The 22,063-nt window shown below is 34.6% G+C and overlaps 2 protein-coding genes across 6 annotated transcripts; both read left to right on the top strand.

Annotated features, from left to right (window-relative positions):
- Positions 1 to 1,036: 1,036 nt before the first annotated feature.
- LOC149007012 (carbonic anhydrase 2-like) lies at positions 1,037 to 8,931 on the top strand. 5 transcript variants are annotated; one of them, XM_089164708.1, is made up of 11 exons: positions 1,163 to 1,241; positions 2,290 to 2,368; positions 4,695 to 4,756; positions 5,117 to 5,263; positions 6,432 to 6,480; positions 6,565 to 6,681; positions 6,851 to 6,904; positions 7,506 to 7,591; positions 7,701 to 7,806; positions 8,248 to 8,406; positions 8,636 to 8,931. In XM_089164708.1, exons 2-11 carry the CDS (start codon positions 2,318 to 2,320, stop codon positions 8,672 to 8,674), a joined length of 870 nt encoding a protein of 289 aa, XP_089020834.1. In that variant the 5' UTR covers positions 1,163 to 1,241; positions 2,290 to 2,317; the 3' UTR covers positions 8,675 to 8,931. The 5 variants fall into 5 exon arrangements, with proteins under 5 accessions (XP_089020831.1, XP_089020833.1, XP_089020832.1 ...); XM_089164705.1 differs by lacking the exon at positions 2,290 to 2,368 and having other exon boundaries at positions 1,037 to 1,241; XM_089164707.1 differs by lacking the exon at positions 2,290 to 2,368 and having other exon boundaries at positions 1,037 to 1,241; positions 8,248 to 8,423.
- A 7,760-nt stretch (positions 8,932 to 16,691) lies between these two features.
- LOC149007011 (carbonic anhydrase 2-like) lies at positions 16,692 to 19,043 on the top strand. Its single transcript, XM_089165774.1, has 8 exons — positions 16,692 to 16,795; positions 16,921 to 17,070; positions 17,350 to 17,398; positions 17,502 to 17,618; positions 17,850 to 17,903; positions 18,007 to 18,092; positions 18,208 to 18,313; positions 18,741 to 19,043. Exons 1-8 carry the CDS (start codon positions 16,740 to 16,742, stop codon positions 18,903 to 18,905), a joined length of 783 nt encoding a protein of 260 aa, XP_089021900.1. The 5' UTR covers positions 16,692 to 16,739; the 3' UTR covers positions 18,906 to 19,043.
- Positions 19,044 to 22,063: the final 3,020 nt, after the last annotated feature.

Genomic DNA, 22,063 nt, shown 5'->3' with positions numbered 1-22,063 from the left:
TTGCTTCTTATATCACATTTTTTACCGAATAAATTTGCCATCTACCCAAAAAAAATGTAGACATATAATGCATCTTGGACCATCATATATTTATAAAAAAAGAAGAAGAAGAAGAGAAGAACACTATCAAAACAGCATCACTTCCACACCTTTGCACCCTTGTGAAATGTCACAATTCTGTCCCTGTTGATTCTTTTAGACACATAATGATTAGCCTGTCTAGAATCCTTTCTCAATTAAAAAGAAAAAAATATTGACAATTAAATAAATAAAAGGAGGAGAATCCTGCCACCTTCATAGAGGTATCATGGTAGCTATAACCAATCTAATTAATAAACATAAACATCCATCACAGGTAAGTTATCTTCTGGGTAGGATTGTAGGAATAAGAGTTTAATAGTGAATGATAGAGAAAATCATATTTTTCTCCTTGATGAACCTGGACGTAATGAGGATTATCATCATCATTTATTATGTCACATTCAGAAACCATGACAAGTATAGAGACATCTTTCTTCCTCTCACGGAGTCACAGGCACACACACACACAGATTGACAGATGAGGAGAAACCTCACAGCCACCAAAAACACTGCAATGGATAGGACCTTATCTCTTTCAAAGTTTCATCGAACACCCATTTTTTTCTAATGCATTGGTGCCGTTCATACCATGATATTATGATCAAAATGCTATCCAAGTCTCTATCCTTTTGTTGTTGTTCAGCTAACAATTTTAATTTTTAATATCCCTTAGAGACTAAAGAACAAACACTTCGTGGGTCACAATAAAGACCACTAGATTGAATCAAATCATCCTCCTTAACACTTGTTCTTGAGGTGTCAAGGCCACAAACCCAACAAAAAAAACTCCATTAATACGAATCTACTACCAAAATGAATTAAAATGAGAAAAGGGTAAATGGATCTTCAACCTCAAACGTCCAATCCTCATCTATCATGTAGAAGCACTCGTTCACTGGGCTTTCCTTTTCGTTATCCTCAAAGGTACTTATATAAATTCTGTAACTTCTGTGATCCGGTGCACAATGTCGACCCTTTCGTATAATTTGAGCTTGGTCGCCTCTCCAGGCTTTTCAAGGGCTCCTCAAACCGTAACTAGAGTATCATTTAGCCCAACCATCTCTTGTAAGGTCAATTCTGATTCTACTTCTGCCTCTCCTCCCACCCTTATCAGAAACGAACCTGTTTTTGCTGCACCAGCTCCTATCATTCCAACTTTGGTAATTGTTCTCACCTGGATCTTTTGTTTCTTTCAATCAACTTCTGGGTTTGTTTCTATACATTCTTCAACTTAAATTGCATTGGCATTGTGCTTGCATTGTCTTTTCTTTGTTTATATCTGTTTTTCACTTGCAGTCCAAACTGGATGAGAGACTGCCAATGTGAATACCTTGTCGACCACAAAACGGTGCCGGTTCACCAAATCACTTTAAAATTTTCTTTTTTAATTTTTTATGGCACCGAAGAGAAAAGCGAGAGTTTTTCAAATCTCTTTAGTATTAATATATATTTGATGTGTCGGGGTCAACAATTTGGTTTATAGACGTTAGATTGGGTTAGTTTAGTATGGAATAGATTAAAGGACTTGACTCAGCTCATTCTATCAGTTTCAAAGTTTTTGATGCATTGGTCAAGTATCTTATATTTGATATCATAGCTGGCAATACGACGAAAACAAAGTCCGATGAATACCATAATTAGTAATAGCATATGATTGTCAAAAATGAAAATGTAAAATAAATTCTAAGGGCATTTTAGTAATATACATATATCAGTATTTTGAAAGATTTCATTGAACAAAAGTTTAAATGATTAATTTAGATTCGATTTGATTGGATTTCCTCTTCCATCTCTCATGATGATAGTAAAGTTCTAGGGAAATTAAAATCAAGTTATATAGGAATATTGAAATACCTCTCACTTTTTCTATTCCAGCATATTCCAATCTTGTACAAATTTTCACATTATGTCATTTTTGGTTATGTTTGAATGAAATATCATCAACTTTAATTTATGTTATAGCCTTAAAATATCTTATTAGTATTATTATTAATTCTTCTTTTATGTTGTTGTTATCAAATAATATGTGATTTCTAAATTCACAAAATTATATCAAGTTTGGACTTGATCTTTTCCATATCTTTCCTCATACACTAGTAGGTTATAAATTAATAACTAAAATAAAATAATTCCAAATAATTTACTTAATTATCATATAATCTCTTAGATATCATTAAAAACTAAGGTTCATTTTCTCTTATATACCAGTTGAGGGACGAGAACTATTGAGATCACCATGGCTGCATTAAGAAAGTGTATGATGTTCTGTTGCATGAATGACAACTCTGTAAGATCTTCTATAACTATAATGGAAAATATATTATTTTTTCTGTCTTTTTTGGTTAAAAAAATTAGGTATTTGTTATAGGTGATGAAACAAGTGCTTCCTTTTATTAGGTTACCAGTTCAGTCTTTCGAGTTTCATGATGTTCATAATTCCTATGAAAATGCAAGGCATAAGCATTTATACATGTTATTGATAGTCACAAGTTTCACCCGAGAAAATAGTCACAACCTCTCCAATCCCACTCAAAACAAAGAAAATAAAAATAAAACTCCTCCCTCTTTTGATTTCTTGAAAATTGACATTGTGGTCCATGGTATTGAGTTCTTGAAAATGAAAAGTTGTCAATTGGGATAGTTCTCAGCAATTAATCTAAATGTTTGAACATATGATTTTGTATTAATATGATTTCGACAGCATAACAACTTTTGGTTCTCACACACTTACTTTCATTGGCTCATATCTAATACATGGGAGCTTTTGGGGAGTCGGGATGATCTTCCCGTCTCCGGGTCGGGGGTGGGGGAGAACAATATCTTTCTTCACCATAAAATTGATGTTGGACCTACATCTAAATAACAAAAAGATTAATTTAGAGGTAGGAACTCCAGTAGGTCTCACATAAACTCCACTCAATTTTGTGGTAAAGAAATGTCACAGGAGCAATATGTGTTCCCTGATGGGGGATTTGCACTCACTTTTGAGAATGCCTCTCTTCTGTTAGATCACATAGCCCAAAAACCATTCTATGTCTAAAATCAACTTTGTTTTGTTATTCTACTCTCGAGAGTAGACGATAATACTGTTTTCGGGCCTCTTTATTGTGCATTTAGGAAAGAAATCCACCTAATCAATGTTCATAAGTTTTATATTTTACCCTAAACATGGAGGACCAATCCCTTTAAGACCATTTAGGGGACCCAAACCTTGGTCTTCCTCATGGAACACTTAGGGAGTAATTAAACATTCGCTATTTCCAAGAGCCAAAATTCCAATAGACACCCCCATCTAGGGTATTTTGTGTGGTTGCCTCTTAGACAGCGCATGAAACACAATTTCGTGGATCATAAGACAATCAGGGTTGACTAAACTCACCACCATTATGGGGCTCACAAAGAACAAAATGATAGAAAAACTAATCCTCCAATGCAAACATTATTATATTAAAAAATAAACAGTCAATAGTTTTTGCTTCTGACAACACTACGTGACAATCATTGAAGACGTAAATAAACAAATTCAACATTAAATATTCTAAAACCAACCCCAAGAGGTTGTTTAGTTAACTAAAGACAAGCATCTTCAAGAGTTTGAATCTCATTTTCTATCGGGGTGAAGTTCTGCCTTATATTTAAATTAGATATGACCAATATTTTCTTGTGGAGGTAAGAAAAACAGAAAAGAAAAAAAGCCAAAGTTTTTCTTAACTTTTTCGTGGATGTAAGAAAAAATGAAGAAAAAAATTTCCGAAATGGGTGTAAGGAACTCGGTTTTAGGTAAGGTTAGAAACTAACTACGGTTAACAGATAATCCGTTGTCAACTATAAAAGGGGTCAGAAGTCTAAACCTTCTTTCGAAGACGCGGTTCCAAAAGTAGCGACTTCGGTTCTGATCCGCTCTCCTTCGCTTCGTCTCATCCTTCTCCAGAATTTGGCTGTACAGAAACAGAATATCCTCAAAGCCAGAGGTTTGTTTCCATACTTCTTTTTTGTACTTTTTTTTTTTTCTTCCAGATAAACCTATCTGAAACTCTATGATCTCTCTCCTTTTCAGCTTTGGCTTTCTTTGATTCTCGATTTAGTTCTGTTTCAGTTCTGGAACATTTTCATTTTGATTTAATTTAGCTCGATCGATTCTCATTTTCTGATTCTCGTGTGGATACCAATCCTTACTTCCCTGCAATTTCTTCGTCCATTTCTCCCCGAATTGCGCAAGAGAACTTTGCTTTATTCTTTTTCCCCCTCAAAAGATCGTTTTTGATCGATTAACTTGAACAACAACGTTAGATTTCTCTGATCATAATCCTTGAAATCTAACTTCTTCAACGAAACGATTTTCGTAACTCGATTTTTTTGAGTCTTTTACTGTGGTGATGTATGAAAGCTTCCAACGAATCGATTGGATCTTTCTTTCTCTTCTATTTCATTGGCGATTAAGCTTCAAATCTCTCGCTCACCATTGGAAATGAGAGTTATATAATTTGAATTAGCCAACTGTTACTTACTGGTTAATCCAACTAACTAGCTAGTGAGAACTATATTTAATTGATCTCCGTACCTTAAATTTACTTTACTGATTTATATATATGTATTTTTCGTTGGAACTGCAGAAGGATAGGATGGGGAGCGAAGCATACGAGGCAGCCATTACAGGACTGAAGAAGCTTCTCAGGTATCCCTACAATCTTTCTGCTATTTTTTTCGTGGAACTAATTTGTGCCTTTCGAGGTGAACTCGCTTATCGAAAGACGATGCTTTGACTTGTTTTCCTTTTTTTTTCAATTAAAATAATGTATTAAAAGATTTTACTAATTTTAGAAACCCTCAACAAAATCTGCAAAAACATCCAAATAAATGCATTTATTTCCATGAAGAGCGTCCGTAAGAGTAGGCGTAACGTCAGCCAAGATGTCGTTCTGTACTAACGTTAGACGTTTGCCTCAGTTTTTTATTTTATTTTTTATTAAAAATTAATGAGATTATTTAATTAAGTGGTTTATTTATTTTTTATTTGTTTGGGTTGTTGTTGCAGTGAGAATGGGGAACTGGAAACAGTGGCCGCTGCAAAAATTGAGCAGATAACGGCAGAGCTGCAAACCGCAAAGGTGGATTCCCCAGTATTTGATCCGGCCGAGAGGATGAAAACCGGGTTCGTTCATTTCAAGAAGGAAAAATACGAGTAAGTTATCTCCTTACCTAACAATGCAACGTGTCAAAGAGGGTTTTTGCAAGCCTACAATTGAATGGATTTCACTAAATTTCAGCCATTCAAAGCATTATGTACACATATAATTAACTTCACGTGAATTTTTTCACCAAACCATGTTTTAGAGCTATTTATGTAGATATCTAAATGAATGAAACTCAAAAGAACATTTTAAAAATGCAAAGACCTATAAAGGTTGCTTATAATTATAAATCTAAAAGAAAGATGAAAAAGTGACTACTAGGATATTTATCCAATGTTTCCAAAATTAGAATTGGTCATCTTGAATGGATATTTCTTCTTCAAATTTTGATTGGGTAAACAAATTCACAATTCATATATAAAAATTAAAAAACCTTCCTAGCAGATAGGAGTTTTGATTCTCTATCTAAGGATGAGATTGCTTATTTTACATATTTTTACTGTACATTTAGGAGATGTAACAAGAGATGTGAAGGAACTATGATCTTTTAAGCTTGCAACTAGAGAATGATAACTCAGAAACCCAGCCCCCATGTGTATACCATACAAAAGGTAGGTCAGTGGCATATATTCCAGAGCATCGAGTGGGCTAGTTGATAGAGCCAGACTCGCCGGTTTTGAGAATAAACGCTCAATTTGAGGAAATCAGCCACGCTGACAATTAGGTACTTTGCAAGTTTGCATGCCTAATTATCAGGTAAAAGTTGTTCTGAGAGACTGGTGGTTCTAACGTGAGTACGGCCCCGACACCACCCATTTGATGGGAAAAAGGTGCAGTTGTGGTTCGCCTGGTACGACTCTAGAATTTTCATAGATTCACTTTACAGCAGTTCACTTTTGGATAACCCACCTCATTCGCCAGAAACTACCTTCTTTTAAATTATAAAATTCACTTTAGAGCAAGTTTTGTTTGGGTGCTGTGCATTTATGTTTATTGTCAAGATTCAAAGTTGCGGTTGAAGTCACTGGTTAGGCAAATAAAAGTTACCAAAAAATAGTTTCTTTAAAAAAAACAAGTGGTTGAGATGATATTGATCACAATTTTAGATCTCGACCATAGATAGTTTTGTGCCGAAGCAAACCCATAATTTACTCGAACATCTTTCCAGGTTAAAGATTTATAAAGAAATTATGTTAACATGTGATTTTGCATTTGCAGGAAGAACCCAGCATTGTATGGTGAACTTTCCAAGGGTCAAAGTCCAAAGGTAAGATGCAAAACCTCAACTAATTCCTATGAGATTGGGTTTAATTATTAATGGTCGGTTTTGGGTTTTGTTTGCTTGTTACAGTTCATGGTCTTTGCGTGCTCGGACTCCCGTGTTTGCCCCTCTCATGTTCTTGATTTCCAGCCTGGGGAGGCTTTTGTGGTCCGCAATGTAGCCAACATGGTCCCCCCATTTGACAAGGTATATTTATTATCTTATCCATCTATTGAAAACAAAAAAAATAAAACAAAAAAACAAAAAAACAAAAAAAAACTGTTTCTTTCGGTTAGTCCACGCTGCTGCTGTTGAATTTGTCTTTGCTGTGATTTTCTATTGTATTTGTTCCTAATGAAAGAATTATCTATAACAGACTTGTCACACTGGTGTTGGAGCCGCCGTCGAATATGCTGTCTTGCATCTTAAGGTGAATAGCTTCTCTTTATTTTCCAGGGTGAAAATTTTGCAGTAGAAAGATCCATCTCTAGCTTTCATAACTGGAGCAATTGGGTAAATTTAAACGGGTAAAATAAATAAATTGAGGCTGACGTAGATGATAGATTCACTTTGGTTTTTGGGGACCACACACGTCCCTACCATGTGGAAAAGAGTCTTGTGTTTCCCATTAAGGCTCTACTCGTGTCCACTTAATGAAAGCAGAATACCCAAGTACCCACTTCCCGAATTGACAAAAATGGATTTCTCTTTCGTTTCTTTCCTTTTCTCTCTTTCCCCTCTTATTGCGGCACTAATAACGGATAAGAGTGACTGGGTCTTTATGGAAATTTTGTGGTGGTGGAGCTGTAGAAGTGGCATGATTGAGAGAAAGAGAGAGAAAATGGAATAGACTAAAAGGAGGAGAGAAAAAAAATTAAGGACTTCTAATTGAATCTTAAAATACGTACAGGACATGCCCATCTTCAAAATTGAGTTCTGAGTTCAAGTTTTCTAGGTGAGGATAGTGATGGTTTTCTCCTACTATAATAAGCAGATACTCATTTGGGTTTTATTTATTTTGTCTCCATCAGGTGCAATACATTGTGGTCATCGGACACAGCTGTTGTGGTGGGATCAAGGGTCTTATGACTTTCCCTGACGAGGGCCCTACCTCTACGTAAGATCTTTTAACCGTTTTTATATACTAAGCTACCCCATTAGGGTTGATTTTTTGGGTTGTACAGGAAAGAAACTTTTTAACATTCAAATGTTGTGTAACCATGCAGAGATTTCATAGAATCGTGGGTGAAAATTGGTTCACCAGCCAAAGTAAAAGTGAGGTCAGAGAACGGAAGCTTGCCTCTCGCTGACCAATGCACTCAATGTGAAAAGGTATACCTAACCTTATCTCACCTTCTTTATCTCCTTGATTCCATCTTATCACATTCTTCTCTGTTATACCTACCTTTAACTTACTTACATGATAACCACTACCTCTTATAACATTTTCAAATGCATAATTCAGCATTTTACACCTACCACCAGCACATGATCAATAATCCCACCCACCACTCACAGCATGGATTTAATCTACCATTCATTGGGTTGATTGGGTTGTTATGTGTCTAATGGGCACTAGATAAAATTGAGCCAACCTAATATGAGATAGATTAAACAACTTGACTCAACTCGTTCAGTCAATTTTGGAGCATTGATCAAGTACCTAACTTGAGACTTGAATATTAATAAGCTGATTCTGCTTTATATATGTAATCCTTCTATGCATTATTATTATTCTGATACAACAGCTCTTGGTTGTTGGATTGAATGCAGGAAGCTGTGAACGTATCACTGAGTAACCTTCTAACTTATCCATTCGTGAGAGACGGTTTGGTGAAGAAAACTTTGGGTTTGAAGGGAGGATACTACGATTTTGTGAATGGAGCTTTTGAGCTTTGGGGTCTTGAATTTGGCCTCTCACCCTCTCAATCTGTATGAACATCACCATAGTCAGTGGGCCTCCTTTGCTTTGTATGTTCTGTGTATTTTGAGTTCGATGAGCAATAATGGTCTTTGTATTATTTATAACTATGAGAATAGCATAAATAGCAAAACAAAATGGAGATGAGAACTTCTCCATTTTTTTTTTTACTTTCACTTGTTCGTTCTCCAGTTATGATTAAGAGAATTGATCATAGCTTGCTTTTCTCTTCTTTACTAGGTAAGGGATGTCGCTACAGTACTGCATTGGAAGCTCTAAGGACATCGTTAACAGCATCGCCACAATGATGTGTTTTGTGCTTTTGAGCCTCACTTAGATGACTTAGAAGAAAAAAAAACCCTTTCCAACATAATGCATTAAGTTATTATGTGCTCTACCTCTTGTATCAAGAAACTTAGTAATGAAATTGAAGGGGGAAGAAAACTTTATGATGTAAATTTCAAGTCAGTTCTACACCCCTTTCTTTTAGAACTAATGGAGTATATTGTCTCAGGATGTTCCAAGTTGGAACTGAATATATTTTATGAACTTTGATGCATTATTTCATGTGGACACAATTCACAGAACACCTTATGTTGAACATGCCGAAAGAAAAAAAAGCATTTTATCTTGGCGAAAAGAAGGGTCATTAGAAAAGTCATCAAAAGAGTTAGGTAAGGCATTAAACTAAATTAAGGCAAAGAGGGGAAGGTTAGAAGGCAAGGAAATAAGTGCATGTTGGTGTGTTAATTTTAAATTCTACTTCTCTAGCAGCTTTGAAAAAGGACTTTCACAAGCAAAAGGTCCTTCCAGAGCTCCATTCACTGAGATTATTTAACCCCAGAAGTAAAAACACATGAATCAACCTAAGTGTGTTCTGGGCTTCCATGAGAACAGAAAGCTTATTGTTTTGGTTCATTACCACATTATGGGCCGAGTTTTAGTTGCAGACTGCTTCTGGGCACCAAGGAGGTCTTTACAATGGGCTTGATCAGCCAGAGCATTACTAGATTCAGGCCATGTTAGGGCCTATCCAACCAAAGAGTGGTTCATTAGCCCAACCTGAAGCTTGGACTGGGCTAGGCTCTACCAAAATTGGGTGTTCCTCTCCAACATTTATATTTGGGAAATTTCATTGTCACATCTTTGACCTATCCCTAATATTAATGACACTTGCAAAACAAATCCAAATCAGTTATACCCCTTATCAGCAGTTCTTTTTTTTTTTTTTAGTGAAACTCCTCTGATGATTTAAAGTATCAATTCTACCCTTTTAATTAAAGAACTAATCAAACAAATGGAAAAGAAAATGTCCCATAAGCATTCACTTATCTCCGCGGCACATTCAGAATTCCGACGTCTGTCCTCCACCTGAGAATTTTCATCGACTTGATCTATAAATAAGGTGGGAGTATAGATCCTTTACTACATGGAGATGAAATTTTATATTCCATATGATTATATTCACGACACGTGTTTAGTCTAAAAACATTATCACATTTTTATAAATAAAAAAGTCAGAAAAAAACCAACCCATCTCTTGGGATTCCTAATTTTCATGATTCGTATACAAATGCAAGCATAAGATTTACACAATTAGTTATACATATATAGTAGCTAGAATTCGCGGACGAATGCACGTTGTTCTTTCTACTTTTTTAAATGATTGTTGATCAATTGGTCTGAAAGAGGAAGACCATTGCACAAATTGTTGTAGAATTGTTAAGAACCATTGCTATAGGAAAGTTTTTAAAAGATCTACCGAACCAAATTGAGATCCTTTTAACCAGGAAAAAGATTTAAAAAAAAAAAAAAAATCATTTGCGAATGATTTTTTTATATTTTTTTAATGAGGTTCATTCAGGCCAGCTTGCGCGCATCACGACTACATCCTCAAGGCGCTTTTTATATAACTAGTAAGGTTACACGTGCAAATGCATGTGGTGATATATATTTGAATGTTAATTTTGCATAATGAAATATGCAACATTTACTTTTCGATTACATATTTTCGAAGTTGAATTTGGACAAGTTTAATGTTTTTAAGGATCAATTTATATTACCATTAAGTGTACTTTGATTATTAGTAATTGTTTTTATGTTAGTCATCAAATTTTTTTTTTTCTAATGCAGAATTTCAACACTTCGCTAGATGTTGAAGTTTTGGTGTGCATAACTGGATTTCTCCACATTGTTAGATCTTGAGGTTTTTGTTTTGGATATGAGGTTCATCCGGTCCAGCGCACACGCACCACGATTACATCTTTAAGGGAGCTTTGACCTTGGCCTTGAGGAAATTCGTTCTTTGACCTCCTATGTGAAAGGGTTGAGCTTTGCCAATTGAGTCACCCCTCGGGGTTCCTCTTGCAAATGATATTTTCCTCTAAAACGAAAACGTTTCTAGAAATCTTTTACTTTCGTGGAGGAAAATAAGAAGGGTACCATTTCGGTGTCTTTTACTTTCTTTTTTGGTTTGAGCAATCAACAATCTTTTCTGATTATCTTACTTTAACCTACTACAAAAGGTTTAATAGATTTTAGGAAAAGAAAGATATTTAAGGTACTAAGAAAGTATATCGCTTCGTATCTCACATAAAGATTCTTTCTAACACCCATGCTTAGAAAATTACCATATTTTACCTTTTTATTTTTATTTTTTGTTTTTCAAAAATTACCAAATTTTAACATATTCTATTACTTTGTTAAGAAAGTATCATTTTTTCTATTTTTATTTTGGTAAAAAAATAGCGAGATTGCTATTTCATGCCATATTCCATTACAATCTTAGAATATTGTATATTTTATCAAAACAATACATCAAAATTCCTATTTTAAACGATTTTTTATTACCTTTAAAATATAAGATTCAATTTTATATATTATATATGTTCAAATTCTCCTTTTCATTAATATAAGATTTTTTTTAAATACCATAATTTTCCTTAATTATTCTCTTCTTCTTTTTCTCTATTTTCTTTTCTTAATTCTTTTAATTTTTTCATATAGGTTATTCTTTTTCAAATATTCCGATAGAGAAAATGGAAATCATAGAATTTAGAAGCAGATTCTCTCTCTCTCTAATTTTTTTTTTTTTAATTAATAGTAACTAATTATTAACTAAAAGAGGAGTATGTGCTTTTGTATAATAGTATGATATAAACATAAGCAGTTACATATATTATATTGATAGTCACAACGCACCCAAAAAAAAAAAAACCTCAATTTTGATTTCTTGAGAATTGAGATCTATCGTGGTTCATGGAATTCACAGAATTAAGGTTGTCAATTGGCACAATTCTATTCAGCAACAAATGTCAACCTCTAAACTATATGATCTCGACTCTATAACTGCTTTGGGATCTCTTAACAATCAAATAAACATATATAAATAATTTCTTGTATATGCGAACATTCAAGTATCTATTCTTAATTATAAAAAGATCTAACATCAACAATTTAATTATTATAATACAACTTTTAAGTTATAACTATTAAGGATAAGTTGTGATTAAGCATTCATTTTTAATTAGGTTATCTTATTTGAATTACAATGCTTACTATTCTTATAATAACAGTTTCTCACTTGGTTGCATGCGATGCAATGCGATACACATTGATACATAGCAATACAATGCAATACAAAATGTTACATATCCATAAGTATAGATCCAACTTAAAAGAGCGAAAGAGCCTGGTCTCATGACGAGTTATAAACTTTTGCATTTCTTACTATTTGTGACTACCTCGCCCATTGACATTGAAACTTGTACATGGGGAGAATTTTTTGGATCTGCACATCCCCAAAGCATAGGGGAACTTAATATTCGAACTAAAGATGTGTTATGTTGAAGAGAACAGTTTCCAAACCCCTTAGGCCTTGAACATACACTAGAAGATGCGTTTGGCACCAATTTGAGCAAAAATGTGATGTGAAACTTGAATACTTGAAGGCATGAACTGCTTCAGGGCAATCTGCAAGCCACGTGAATAACAGTTGCAAGATGATGGGTTGGACATACGAGCGTCTCAATTGAAAGATGATTTTTTGTTCTAATGGTCAATTTCCTTCTTTCTCAAGATAGAGTTTACTAATTTTCTATTTAAATTAGATTACTTTCATATGTATTTGAATAATTTATATTATATTATTCAACCATCGATATGTATCTTTGATAAGATATGATACGAACCAAAACGTCTCTTAAAATCGCTTGATTGATAGCTGATACGAGATACTTTAAACCTTGGTTGCAACGACCAAGGTTGAAGCTAATAGGAAATTCCTCCTTGTTAGCCACCTTTCGTTGGACCTCTTCCATTGCCATATATTCTGATTGCTCAAGTGTCTTAAGGGCCTATTTAGTTACCCGAATCTAGAGATTTCAAATATCTAGATTCACAAATGGGAGATTTATACTCGTTTGGTTATGGATGCATGAAATCTAGGATTCACCTCTTTACACAAAAAATGTGAATTTGTAGATTTATGGGTATGAGATTTCACCTCTATTATAAAAGCGCTAAACATTTGAACCATAACTCCATAGATGTTTTTTCAGAATGAATCTACAAATTTCATTCCAAACATTCGCTAACCAAACAATTAATTTTATGAACTATGACTCCATAGATTTGAAATCTATAAACTGGAAATATCTAGATTTTTGAAATCTCCATACTCAAGTAACCAAATTGGCCCTAATCAAATGAATCGCAAAGTAATATTATGTTAATCATAGTGTGTGGGACTCATTACACTTTGTGTCTATCATGGTGGCAAATCAATTGAGTATTTCTAGATAACTACTCTTTAATTTGATTTAGTCCAACTAAGAATTCCACGTTGGTCCCCGCATTTAGGTGAGACTTTAATTAAGTGGTTAAGTTTTGGGGGAAAAAATATAATAAATAGAGCGAAAGAATATGAAATACCAAAATGGTGAAAATTCAGATTCCCTCTCTTTGCTCTTTATAACTTCTCTCTTGTAAAGAAGTCCACCCTTAACTTTCATCATTGGTGATCCACCGGTTTCATCATTGTGAACTGAAATAATGTGAGAAGATAGATCAATTTAATAGTAACATAAAGAGACACCTTATGTGTCTAGATCCATTACATGCAAATTCATAGTATATAACATTGAACCTATCTATGCATTACTCTTTAACAGAAGAAAAAAAATGAAAAACTAAGTCAAGATCAAAAGCATTCTTTTTATTTTTTTAAGTAAAAAAAATCATATTCAGACGAACATAAAACCTTTATCATCTTAGGATCAGTCAATTTTATCCTTTTTTTTCAATAAAATTTAAATTTTTAATGAATTTATGGATATAGTTGCTTTCTTTTCCATAGAAGCAAGGGATGATTGTTAGATTAGTCCTGGACAAGAAGCTCATCAGCTGTGCAAGAATGAGGAGAAGATGACAATATTATGACAACATTCTTCCTGCTTACCATTTATCAAGTTGTACATATAATATGAAAACATATGTATTGAGACTTAGAACACCACACAATTCATATCTCCATTCATTGAATTAATGAGTTCAACAGTTTTCATAACATGACAAGGAGATGCCACCATTATTAGCAAACCCATTTCATAACATGTTCAAACCTAACATCTATCTACTGCTGGAGAATCAAAACCCCCTAACTAGCATCTCCATATATATATATATGCTTCTTCCATTTCTTCCTTTGTCCTTGTTTGTTTGAAAGCCTATGTGATTAGAGAAAAGAGGGGTTTCAAATCCATGGCACAGGGGTTCGTTCTTTCATCTATTACTTCTTTAGCTGTTAGTACTTTTTCAGCTGAAGGATGCAGTGGAAGGAAAGCTTTTGATCTAAGAATGGATGAAAAAGTTGAGCGTTGTTGGAAATACATCCTCGTTATGTGGTGAGTTTCAGATCGATCAAATGATTTTAGCCCTTTAATTGCTTTCTTCGTTCATGTTTCTTTTAATTCCTTCTCTTATCATTCCATAATTTGAACATACAACAATCTTCTTCTTCTGATTGTCTAATTTCAATCATTTAGGATTCACTATGAAAACCCTAAAGACTAATTACTTAATACACAACTTGTATAGAATCACCCGTGCTACACCACAAAAATATAAAAAGTGGGGCTTAAAGTCATTTTACCACAAATAAGAGCAAATCCATCATTCTGGTTTCGAACTTAATAGAAAATGTAACTATTGGTAAGGTTAATTTTTCAACTTATATACTAGTAATTTTTTCCACTAAGTGAGTACGTCATAGTTTCCCCCAGCTAAGTTGACTACCAATGAAAATCTCAAAAGAAAAAATAGAAATAAGAAGAGCAAGACGAAGTCCCACCTGAATAATCTAGCAAGCCATTTGAAGTAGAAGAAGGTGAAACAGAAGACCCATAAGACAACAATTAAACTTGTAAATGGATAGCTGAAATCTGCCTCCGAATTCGTTTAAGGGTGTCTGTATCCGAAATCTTTTTCACAAAAAAATATCTGTATCTGTTAGCTAAGCAACCGGATTCAGATAATTCCTTATCGGATTTGATAATATCCGGATAAAAAATAATCCAGCTAGAGTAAAGTATTTTCTCTGAAAAGGGACGATAATTGGATTCGAAAATCGGTAATCGGTAACCGGATAATCGAAAATCGGATATTATCTAGTTAGAGTACACTTCTCTCTAAAAAAGGGCTAACAATCGGATTTGGAAACCGGTAACCAATAACCGGAAATTAGAAATCGGAAATCAAAATAAATAAAAAATGACAATCACCAATCAATAATCGGATAGTTTATCGGATATTCGATAAAGTTCTAGATTCGAATTCAGATACTTTCTTTACATTTCTGCCGGATTCGGATAACGGTTTTGCTAATCGGATTCAGCTTAGATATTGGTCCAAGCCGAATCCGATCCGTTTACGGGTTTAACAACAATGATGGAGATGAAGATCTCTCATTCTTCTCTGATTGTGGAGTGAAAGTCAATGGCCTTCCACCAATGGGTCTACAAGCGCTGATGAATATTTCATTAGCAGTTTCTCTGAGCTCTGAATCAAATAAATTCCCATGAAATTCACCAAACGGAGAGGGAAGCGGGAGATCTGAGACTCAAAAATACCATTAGAATCTACACTGACACCATAAACATACTCAGAGTGAAGGATGAACTTCCAATTGTATCGACAAAAAATTTTTCAAAATTCATAAAGAAACAACAGAAATAGAACTCATGAAAACAGGATTAAGGATAGGAAAAAAATTCTATAATTTTTTATAAGTTATAACTATTAAGGATAAATTGTGATTAAGCATTCATTTTTAAGTAGGTTATCTTATTTTAATTACAATGCTTACTGTTCTTACAACGTCGGTTTCCTTACTTGGTTGCATGACCCCTATATACAATATTGAGTCCAATAGTTTCTTTACTTGGCTATATGACCCCTATATATATATATAGAACCCAATAAGAGGAGTGCCCAATAAGTCCATGACTACTCTATGTCATGAATGTTAAAATCTAAGTGAAGAGGTCGTGGATTTAAAAAAATAACTCCACCACCCTAAGCCTGTGGACCCCCTGTAATTTGTGGTAAATATCTGTCGGGAGAGCATAGAGTGCTCCCTGTTAGGGGAGACAATCCCAGACCATTTGGGAGACCCAAACTCTCATCTTCCTCATGGAACACTTCGGTAGTTAACAATTCACTATTTTGAAGAACCAAAATTTCAATTGACACTGCGTGTAGGGTTATTTGAGTGGTTGCCTCTTGGACAGGGCATACCACAAACCATGGTTGTCTAAACTCACCGTCATCGTGGTCCCCATGGGGATCAAAAGGATAGAAGAACCTCCTCCATGTAGATATTATGATATCACAAAATAAACAATCAAGAGTTTTTGCTCATTGAGGATATCGATGAACGAACACAATTGTCGAATATTCTAAAACCCACCACAAGGGTTGCTCATTTACCAAAAGACCACCACCTTCAAGAGTTTGAATCACTTCTGGCGCAAGGTCAAAGTCTTGTCTTATTTTTAAATTATATATGTAACAGTTATTTCGGATATAATTAAGACACACATGAACTGACCTAGATGACAATTCAAAAAAAGAAAAAAGAAAAAGAAAAATAAATAAAATATTCGAGAGCCAGTATTAACGAGGTCGGTTTTGAGTTAAGCTAGCAATTAACTATGGTTAGCAAACTCTCTTATGTTCAACTATAAAAGGGGACACAACTTACAAGTCTAATCCATTCTTTCAAGGACAACTAGCGACTTCGTTGACTCATCTGATCTCCTTCGGTTTGTCTCAATCTTCCAACAGAATGGGAAGCGATGCACCTTTCGAGTCAGCCATCACAGGACTGAAGAGCCTTCTCAGGTATCGCTTCAAGCTTTCTGCTATTTCTTTGAGTTCTCATTCGTTTTTTCTGGTGAATGTGTGAAAATATTTACTTAACGAGATTAAAAAGTTAAAAGAGATTACTTTGCTGCTGTTGGTATCAGTAAGAATGGTGAATTGGAAGCAGTGGCCGCGGCAAAAATTGAGAAAATAACGGCAGAGTTGCAAACCACAAAGTGGGCTGCAGGTCCAGTATTTGATCCGATCGAGAGGATGAAAACTGGGTTCCTTCATTTCAAGAAGGAGAACTACGAGTAAGTTTTCTCTTAATTTACCTAACAAACAAACCACAAAGGTATCCGCCAGGGACTTTACAAGGCCAGTGCCGCTGGAGTGGCGCTGCTTGTGGTGTCTAATGGTGGATGGGCGCTATGTGAATTCTATCATATTTTGAACCGCCCGCCTAAGTGGAGTAGATCTCCACTCTAGATTCACTTTACAGTATATGAGATGTGAAGCTTCTAGCCATGAAAAATAGAGATTTATAAATGAAACAGACAATTTGTTGAACATGTGATTTGCACTATTTGCAGGAAGAACCCCGTATTGTGGGGTGAGCTTGCCAAGAGCCAAAGCCCAAAGGTAAGACCTCAACTAATACTTCTTATGATATACATTATGTAAGGTTTTAATTAATTAAAATTGTGGGTTTTGGATCTTAATTGGTTGAATAATATTGTTACAGTTCATGTTCTTTGCCTGCGCGGACTCCCGTGTTTGCCCCTCTCATGTTCTTAATATTCAGCCTGGGGAGGCTTTTGTGGTCCGCAATGTCGCCAACACAGTCGCCCCATATGACAAGGTATATCTACGTTGTTGAATCCCATTCATGTTAATGGAAATCCTCTCTATATTGTGAAGGTACGTTGGAGAATGAGTGAAGAGAATCTGAGTTCCATGCATGTTTCCTACTGCTAGCTCTTCCACCTTTTTTATTTCTCAAAGAGTCTCAAGCCATCTCACTTTGGATTGTATTTCATTTGTGCTTTTCCATTCTATTTGTTTTTAATGAGAGAGTTATCTACGACAACAGATTGCACAAACTGGTGTTGGATCAGCCGTGGAGTATGCTGTCTTGCATCTTAAGGTGAATTGTTTCTCTGTTAATTCTGCTAATTTCAAAGCAGTGAATTGAAGTTAATTATGGTAGATATTCATAATTTGGGTTTTATTTATTTTGTCTTCATCAGGTAGAATACATCGTGGTCATTGGACACAGTTGCTGTGGTGGGATAAATGGTGTTATGACTTGGCCTGACGAGGGCCCCAAGTCCACGTAAATCTTTAACCCTTTTTATACTATATACTAAGCTTCCTTTCCCCAGTAGGTTTGATTTTTGGGTTGTAAAAGAAAGAAACTTTTAACACTCAAAAGTTGTCAAACCGTGCAGAGATTTCTTAGAATCGTGGGTGAGAATTATTCACCCGGCCAAACTAAAAGTGAAGGCAGAGAATGGAAGTTTGCCTTTCCCTGAACAATGCAAACTATGTGCAAAGGTACACCTTAACTTCTCTTCACCTTCTTTCTCCCTTTGATTCCCTGTTTTCATATTCTTCTCTCTTATCTACTTCTAACTTACATGATAACCACTTCATCTTAAAAAAAGAATTTTAATGTATAATACCACAAGTTCCAAACCTCACCCACCACTTAGCGCGGATTTAACCTACCAGTTGAGTTGTTTTGTGCTTAATGGGGTCTAATTTGGTATATGGACATTAGATTGAACTTGTCTAATATGGGATAGGTTGTATAACTTGATTCAATTCATTCCAATAACTTTGAAGCTTTTAGAGCATTGGTCAAGAACCTAACATGGATCTTGAATACTAATGAGCTGATTGTGTTTTATCTTTGTAATCCTTCCATGCATGCATTATGTGATTCTGATATGGCAGCTCTTGGTTGTTGGTTTGTACGCAGGAAGCTGTGAACGTATCACTTAGTAACCTTCTAACTTATCCATTTGTGAGAGACGGTTTGAGGAAGAAGACTTTGGGGTTGAAGGGAGGATACTTCGATTTTGTGAATGGATCTTTTGAGGTTTGGGATCTTGATTTCGGCCTCTCTCCTGTTCTCTCTGAATGAAAATCACCATAGTCAGTGACCCTCATTTTCTTTCTCTAACCCTTTTGCTTTGTCAAAAGGTGTTTGTGTGTTATGTATTTTCCTTTGACGAGCAGTTTGTGTGTTTTGTATTTTACCTTTGATGAACAATAATCTTGTAGCGTGCAGTTATAATTATGAGAATAACTTTACCAACGAAACACAATGGAGATAATTTCATATGTTTCACTTCAATTGTCCATTCTCCAGTTATGATTAAGAGAAATCATCATAGTTTGCTTTTTCTTCTTTACTATGTAAAGGAAGTCGCTTCAATATTGCATTGGAAGCCCTAAGGACATCGTTAATTAACAACATCATCATTAAATTATTATGTGTTCTTGCTTCTGTATCAACAAACTCTGTTATGAAATTGAAGGGGAAAAGAAAAGTTTATGTTGTCAATTTTACACCCCTTTTTTTATTTTTTATCTCAATATATTCTAAGTTGGAACTGAATATATTATATTAAATTTTGTTTTGGGTAAGAAAAAAATTTATTGAAAACAATAAGTCTTACAAACAATGTCATTTGCCTTACATATATAATTGCAAAAGTCAAGGATTGGACAAAGGCCACTTAGTCAAAAGCTCAACTCGCAAAGCTAATCTAAACAAGAAATTGTTAGAGATAATGGATGCACAACCATAAACAGAGAAGAACACAAGCAAAGCATACAAGGGAAATTTAACATGGTTCGGCAAAACCCTGCCTACGTCCACCAGAGAGAAAAAAAAGTTTCACTATTTCCAGGAAACTACACACCACTCTCACACCCACAAAGTACTACCCTTTGCTTGCCCCCCATCCTTATCCTCATGATGGATTTCTCAATCCCCTACAGGGATTGATTACCCAATCTTCTACAGAGATTGATACATATAGGTTATCTTACAAAGACTATTTATAGAGAAATCTAAAACCCTAATCCTAATGTAATTACAATTTTACTCCAGTATTAATAATTGACACAAACCCTGTTTCATTTACAAATACAACCAAAACCATAATTACATGGACCTACAGAATACAAAACACCCAAACCCTACACAAATATCATATTAAACTTAATGGATTATTTTATATGGGCTCAAGTCACAGAGCTCCTTATCTTGAAGTTATCAAAGGAGAAAAAGCACTTTATCTTGGTGAAAAGATGGGTGATTAGAAAGGTCGTTAAAAGAGTTAGGTAAGGCATTGAACTAAATTAAGGCAAAGATGGAAAGGTTAGGAGGCAAGGGAATAAGTGCATGTTGGTGTGTTAATTTTAAACTTTACTTCTCTAGCAGATTTGAAAAAGGGCTTTCACAAGAATAATTAATAATGGTCAGCAAAAGGTCCTTCCAGCCCATTCACTGAGATTATTTAACCCGAGAAGTGAAAACACATGAATGTGTCAGGGCTTCCATGGGAACACAAGCTTATTGTTGGGACTGCTTCTAGGCACCAAGGAGGGCTCTACAATGGACTTGATCAACCAGAGCATTACCAGATTCAGGCCAGGTGAGGGCCTACCCAACCAGAGAGTGGTTCCTTAGCCCAACCTGAAGCTTGGATTGGGCTGGCTATACCAAAAATGGGTATTCCCCTCCAACATTTATTTTCGGGAAATTTCAGTGTCACATCTTTGACTTACCCCTAATATCAATGACACTTGCATGGTGAGAACTTTTGCCAAAATTTGCCGGTTCGTCACATAGAAAAACTGCCGAACTAGCGAACATTGGGAACTGCCGGCATTAATGAATAAGAGCCTCTATTACCAAGCCGTCAAATCAGAATACAATTAATTTAAAATTTAAAATGGAGTATGGAACTACGTGAGAGTGAAAAGCTTGGTTGGATTTTCAAAAAGTTATAAAAAAAAGAAGTTAAAATTGAATGTTGAAATTGGAGATTGACAAGTTCATAGCAACATATGAGTGCATTTAAATTTTAAAAACAATGCAATATATCGTGAGAATTTGTGAATACATCGTTGATTTTGGTGAGAAAAATGATTTATAGCGATCTATCGATGAAATTTTCCTAATATTTTGCATTTGTCGATTTCGGTCTGAAAAAAACTTCGTTGTTGGCAGAAATGACCAAAATTCGGCAAATTTTGATGATATGTTTTAGGGATAATTACTATTGTCCCCTATACTTTGGTTTTATTCCTACTCAATCCTCCTTTTTTGTGAAATTACTATTGCCCCCTCACTTCTAACGGTGTTAAGTGGCTTTTAACTTGGAATATGTAATGTCTATTTTGTCCTTCATTAAAATTAAGAAATAAAAAAAATGACACTACCTTCATTTATGGAAACTATATTGAATGCCAATTATATTCTTAAAATCTTATATTTTAGCATCAATTTTGGATTTGAAAGAGTATTAGTCGTCTCCATTTAAAATGTGATGAAGACCCATATTAAGAAAGTTTGTGAAGATCTTGCTTCTTCGCTCCTAACTCCATCAAAATGTGCATCATGGTAAAGACAAATTGTTTCACAATATAAATTTGAGTTCTAATAGCAAAAACAATGTGATCTAGGAGAAAAAAATGAATCTCTTTATGTATGTTGTAATTCTTGGAATTTACACAAAAGAACAAAACAACAATGATTTCTTGCAGTGTGATACTTGTTAATGAGGGTCTTACTATTACACCAAAAAAATATAAATCCCAGTTCCCAAGATTTGGCCAAAAAAAAATATAAATCATATAAATTTTCAGATAAGGTTCATCTTCAATAGAAGTGTTGTCCTGAAATTATTTTCTTTTTCTGTTTTCTTCCGAGAATTTAATTTGGGGATTGGTGGGGACTACACACTTATGGTTGTTGAAATTCTCATTCTTCACTTATATTTTCTACAATCACAATGATGGAAGTTTTACCAACAAATTAACATATAAAATGTTAATTGATAGGAAATTTGGTAACATGCATTATGATTAGCATATAGTGGGTGATTTTCAATTTTCAATTTTGAATTAAATTTGATATTTCTTCATATTTAATCACATCAATCCTTTATTTCAGTGTTTTCTTTTAAGAGAAAAAAAAATGGATTTAAGGTTAATTTTTTTCTATAGCTAATTAAGGGTAATATTATAAATTGACAAAAGGGTAAATAAATAAAGAGATAATTGCAA

This window comes from Hakea prostrata, chromosome 8, assembly GCF_041222555.1.
Source record: "Hakea prostrata isolate BN-2017 chromosome 8, UWA_Hpros_2, whole genome shotgun sequence".
Taxonomy (NCBI): domain Eukaryota; kingdom Viridiplantae; phylum Streptophyta; class Magnoliopsida; order Proteales; family Proteaceae; genus Hakea; species Hakea prostrata.
Note: the sequence above shows the minus strand (reverse complement) of the source record. Positions and strands in the feature narration are given on the sequence as shown.